Source organism: Clarias gariepinus, chromosome 20, assembly GCF_024256425.1.
Source record: "Clarias gariepinus isolate MV-2021 ecotype Netherlands chromosome 20, CGAR_prim_01v2, whole genome shotgun sequence".
NCBI classification, from domain to species: domain Eukaryota; kingdom Metazoa; phylum Chordata; class Actinopteri; order Siluriformes; family Clariidae; genus Clarias; species Clarias gariepinus.
The window spans coordinates 29,780,911-29,786,561 of NC_071119.1; the positions used below are offsets into that span (position 1 = coordinate 29,780,911).

A 5,651-nucleotide genomic window follows, 5' to 3' on the forward strand; every position below is an offset into this window, starting at 1 on the left:
AATTAAATTTGGTTTATGAGTGTTTTGAAACACGAGCTGCTTCTGGGGCGAATTATGCTCGTAATCCGAGGGCCCACTGTATATGAAAATAGCTTATACTGATGCTATGTATTGTTAGGACAATTCTCTCAACAATATTTTTATTGATTTTAAACAGGGATACAACAGGGAAAACATGTAATGTTTTAATACAGGTTTTATAACCCCCTTATAAAAGCACCATATAGCACCCACCTCGCCCCTCCCTGACTCCAAGCCAGCTTTACATGCATAAGAAAGGCTTGACACCAGGCAGTGAAAAAAACAAGAAAAACGAGAAAAAAAAAAGGAATATGGAGCTGGAAGTTTTTTGGTTCTGCGTGCAAAAAAAAAGGACCAAAAAGGGAAAAGAAAACAAACAAACATTTAAATAAGAAGGGAATCAAACTATAAATGTATATGCAATGTTAGGACAATTCTGAGGACACATCACATTTTTAAACCCCTCATATGATCCAAATTTTGCTTCCCTTGTACATATATTTATCTGTAAATACAACATAATTTTGTGTGTTTAAAGTGAATTGTATTGTTTTCTTATTACAGTTTTTTTATATGTTTTTTTTAAACATTCTTATTGTAAAATTAAGAGGTTTGTTGGTTCAGTATTTCACAATTGCATTTTTAAAACTTACAAAATATTACTGTTGTTTTTCTATTTACAAAATTTTTATGTCATGATTTTACAAGACATTTTACAAGACATTTTTTTCCAGTGTACACTTTTTATTTAGTTATTAAACAGGGCTTTTATCATTTACAATTATTTGATAAGATACTAACATGGACACCATGAAGTGTTAGATCATATGCAGTGATTTTAATCATTCTGATTTAGTCTGATCCAAACTCTCAATCTCTCCTGCAGAAATATTTTCACTGAAGGTTGAGTCTCCAGTCTCAGGGCTCCTCGGTTCCTCTGTGTCTCTGCACTGTACTGTCACCAAGAATATGGATGTTCGTCATGAAGAAGTGCGCTGGTACCGTCCCAAAATGTATGACACCCCAATGCTCCTCTATGAAAATAAACAGATCCAAAAGAGTCCTGTAGATGTTCAGTACCAGGGCAGAGTGTTCCTGTTAGGAGATCTGGAGAAAGGAGACGTCTCTGTGAAACTGGAGAACCTGACGCTAACAGATAGAGGAGACTACACATGTCATGTGAGCACTGATATGTGGTATGACAAGGCCACAGTGACCCTCAGACTGAGAGGTAACACTTAGTGCATTAAATCATAAAAAAAACGAAAGTTCATGGTGTGTCTGTCTGTTTAATTCTCTCTCTCTCTCCCTCTCTCTCTCTTTCTCTCTCAGTGGTGGGATCCACTCCTGTTCTCTCCATACATGAAGCAGGAGAAGGGAAGGTGAATGTTAGCTGTCAGTCACAAGGTTGGCTACCTGAGCCGTCAATCACCTGGACAGATAAAGATGGGAGAGATCTGAAACATCTCAGTAACGACAAGTTCACCAACAGTAAGATCTACTCATCTACAGTTACATTAAAGATCCTAAAAACAGAAATAACAAAGCACTTTTTATTATCCTCAGACTCTGTAGGGACTGTAGATGTGAGCTCGTGGCTGATTGTGTCTCCCTCTGAGTCTGAGTGGATCTCCTGCTCTGTGGGTTTGTCTGATCAGGAGAGAAAAGAAGACAGAATAATGTTACACGTCCCTGCACGTGACACAGGTAATTATTACTGAAATAAACCATTTCCATATGTAAGGATATGTGTACATGGTGGAACTGAAGAAAAGACTGATGATTATTTTGTGTTGATGTCTATGTGTGCAGAGTCGTTGACTGGATACATCATCATCATCATTCCCGTTCTTCTGGTGCTGTGTGTCGTCGGAATTGCAGTGTATTGTGTGCTACGTAAAAAAGGTGGGATATAAACATTGACTTAATAATATATGAGTCAGGAGGATGAATGTGGAAAATGAAACTGACAGTAACTAGAAGTTGCTCTTTAAGACAGACACATGTATGTAGATGAGAACAGTATTAAGTGTAACAGTACGCCGCCCTGATGGAGCATCACTGAGCCCCTGATGGAGTCCAATAGACTATACAGGAAGTCTTGTCACACTGTAACTATACAGTCTCTGTAGATAGTAAAAGAGAGAAGAGCTGGAAGATGAGTGCTGGAGCAGGTCTTTATCAGGTCTTTATCAGGTCTTTATCGGGTCTTTATCAGGTCTTTATCAGGTCTTTGTGCTGTCTAATACAGGAGAGTTTTCTCTCTGTCTTGCAAAACACTTGCAAACTAAATTACTCGCAATTTAAGGTTTAACTGGTATGTGAAATCTAACAGTGTTGTCTCTGCGCCTTTGAATCATAAAGGGAATTAGCTGCTTTTTACTGCATTGGACTGTGAACTGTGAATGTTTTGTTGAAGATTTTCCAAAATTAGAATTATTCACTAGGACAGGTTTACAGGACGGACATTTTCTATCCTCATGCTCACGGACTAATTCATTGAAACCGGAGAGGTCCAACACCCTTACATGCACACACACATACTACTTTACTTTACTTTAATACATTCTATTGATACTTTATATCAGGTATCTATATCTAACTCTATAATACTTTCGCTTATACACTAATGATATTGTATATAATTGTAAATATTGGTATCTGGTGCACTGCATGTTATGAGGGGGCACTTTAATATGGCTGCACTAAGTATGTTGTTAAGTGTTGGAACCCCAACACAGGATGTAGAGGGGAGTGTTGGGCAGTGGGGTGTTTATTTTAGCAGGGGATGATCCGGCGCCTCTTTAATATTGACTCTTAATATTAAATATTATATTTTCTACTGTAATGAGGGGCGTACTTATGACCGCACATACCGCCCCACTTTTATTTATTTATTTTTTCCAAATAAAATCTTCCCAAGCTTGTGCTTGGGTTCCACTCTTTCTCTTGTAAAATTAACTTTTTAACACTTCTTTTCTCAGTTTTCCTTTTTATTTACCTTTTCACTTATTTTTTTACTTTTCTTAGTTTCTCTTTTCTTTTTGTTTCTTAGTTTTTTATTTTTTGCCTATACCGGAGCGATGCTCCCAGACCTTGTTCTATTTAAATGCTAGACATGGTTCACTGCTTTCTGGGAGCTTAAGTAACTACTGATTTCACCTGTTTTGCGGGTGGATGTGAAACACTGCAGTGTATATTTTTTTGTACAATACATGTGAGCTGCGGATGAGCGGATGTTCGTAGAAATGCAGTCCGTCTTTATCTGCAGAAAATCATAACTTGAATGTTCGTAAGTCGGGGACTACCTATACCCAAAGATTTATATTATAACTTAAATATATAAAACAGCAGGAACTCAGTCAGAAACTGAACCTCTGAATAAAATCCGTGTGGAGAATCAGGATCAGACTGACGCTCCATCTACAGGTACAGTTCCTCACGCTGTGGTTGTAGGTTGGTCACATCTCCTCATCTATACACTTCATACACACACCTGATCAACACTTTATTATCTAATAATCTTTTTTATCTCAGATAATATCTAAACTTTCTCTTTATAAACTGTTCTATTTATTCTTTCTTTATATAAATAGATATAGAACAGAATTCTGATCAAAGTGTAGAAATACCACCAACAGCTCCTCCTCCAGGTAAATGTGTCTTTAAAAAGGTCTTAATGAGCCTCTCCCACTCATTAATTTTATAATCCTTAAATCTGCATTTAGAGGGGAATCTCAAAGGTTTTGTGGAAATATGTATTGTCACGGTGTGCACCTGTGATGGGTGTGTCTCTCAATCTGTTATCGAGTTACACAACAACACCTCACATCTCATCCACACTATCACCAGTTCTAATCTCACACTTACTGCCTCCATTTCAGAGACTGGACCTGCTGACTCCACCTCAGATAACAGACCCACTCTCACCACGTCAGAGATCAGTTACAGTAAGTTACATATTACTGTAAATATTTAAGGAACAGTAGATGAACAGACATAAAGTGAGATGAACTAAACCACAGAAGACGTCTATGGATAAAAATAATAAACCTTACACTACAGATAGAACTAACTCAGAAGGAACCGGAACACCAGTGTGTGTGTGTGTGTGTGTGCGTGTGTGTGTGTTTATTCCCTTTTTCTGACTTTATAAACTCATCACTGTACTTTACTGTTATTTATTATTTTTCTAACAGATTTAGACCAAGTGAAACAATACAAAGGTGAGAAATAAATTCAGTTGAACATTACTGTATTCCTGTAAGTGTGAAGTGTAAAATAATAATAACTAAAATCTCATTTATTTCTGCAGTGAACATCAGCATCGACCCAGAGGAAACTCCAGAGTCTCTAATATACGAGGGAAAGGAAGGAAAGATAACTCCTGCGTACGCTTACTCGGGCGGTCTTCCTGATAATGTTAAAATCTTCACTCTGTGTAAAGAGAGGTTTCAGGCTGGTAAACATTACTGGGAGGTGAAAGTGAGAGAGTCACAGAAAACAGTAAAACACTCCTGGTTTGTTGGTGTAGCGAGTGATACAGCTAAGAGAAAATACAATGTCCCGTCTACGCGACAGGATGGGTTCTGGGTTCTCTGTTATGAAGGAGATAAAGGAGTTTATATCAGAGATCAAACAGAAGTGATTTCACTCCCAGACGTTAATAAAGAGCTGACAGCAGTGGGAGTGTTTTTAGACTGTGATACACACACACTGTCATTTTATAATATTAATACACACTCACACATCTACACTTTCACTAATGTGGACGTCAGAACATCACTGCGTCCTCTGATCAGCCCTGGAGTCAGAGACACTAAACCTGTATGGATTATTTAGGAGAATAAAGACATCTGTAATATGATGATGTGTGAGTTTATAATGTATTTATATAAAGTGTGTATACATACTGTACATAACACACTCCTAATAAGACATGTGGAAAGGATTTGTTTGTAAAGTTCATATAATGAGGTTTATAAGTCATGTGTTTAATACATGGAGCAACTGATATTTTACATTTACATTTAGGCATTTGGCAGACGCTCTTATCCAGAGCAACTTACAAAAAGTGCTTTAATGTTTACATCATTGGATACATACTTACACTGGGTTAACTAGGTTAATAACTAAGTGCCATTAGTCCAACACAACTGGGAAGAGGTTTTTTTTTTTTTTTTTTTTTTTTTGGGGGGGGGGGGGGTGTTAGTCCAAGTACTGGAGAAACAGATGAGTCTTGAGTCGTCGTTTAAAGATAGTCAAAGTCTCTGATGTACGGACATCTAGAGGAAGTTCATTCCACCACCTAGGTGCCAGAACAGAAAAGAGCCTGGATGAATGTCGCCCTCGATCCCTGAGAGATGGTGGGATGAGGCGAGCAGTGCTGGAGGATCGGAGGGAACGTGGTGCAGTGCGTGGTGTAATTAGCGCAGAGAGGTAAGTGGGTGCTGGGCCATTTTTAGCTTTGTAGGCAAGCATCAGTGTTTTGAATTTGATGCGGGCAGCTACAGGAAGCCAGTGCAGGGAGCGGAGGAGTGGGGTGGTGTGGGAGAACTTTAATATGAATGTAAATTAAATGTTTCCTGATTGAGTCTGTAATGAATTCTTCTCTTATTTATTATTGAGTC

The 5,651-nt window shown here is 38.1% G+C and overlaps 1 protein-coding gene across 1 annotated transcript; it reads left to right on the forward strand.

Moving 5' to 3' along the window:
- Positions 1–882: 882 nt before the first annotated feature.
- On the forward strand, positions 883–4,863 carry LOC128508492 (butyrophilin subfamily 2 member A2-like; the record flags this gene model as incomplete). Its single annotated transcript, XM_053479836.1, has 7 exons — positions 883–1,252; positions 1,354–1,512; positions 1,588–1,728; positions 1,834–1,926; positions 3,750–3,971; positions 4,221–4,247; positions 4,337–4,863. Coding segments are annotated over 7 exons (1,539 nt in total), but the record flags the coding sequence as incomplete, so codon positions are not given.
- Positions 4,864–5,651: the final 788 nt, after the last annotated feature.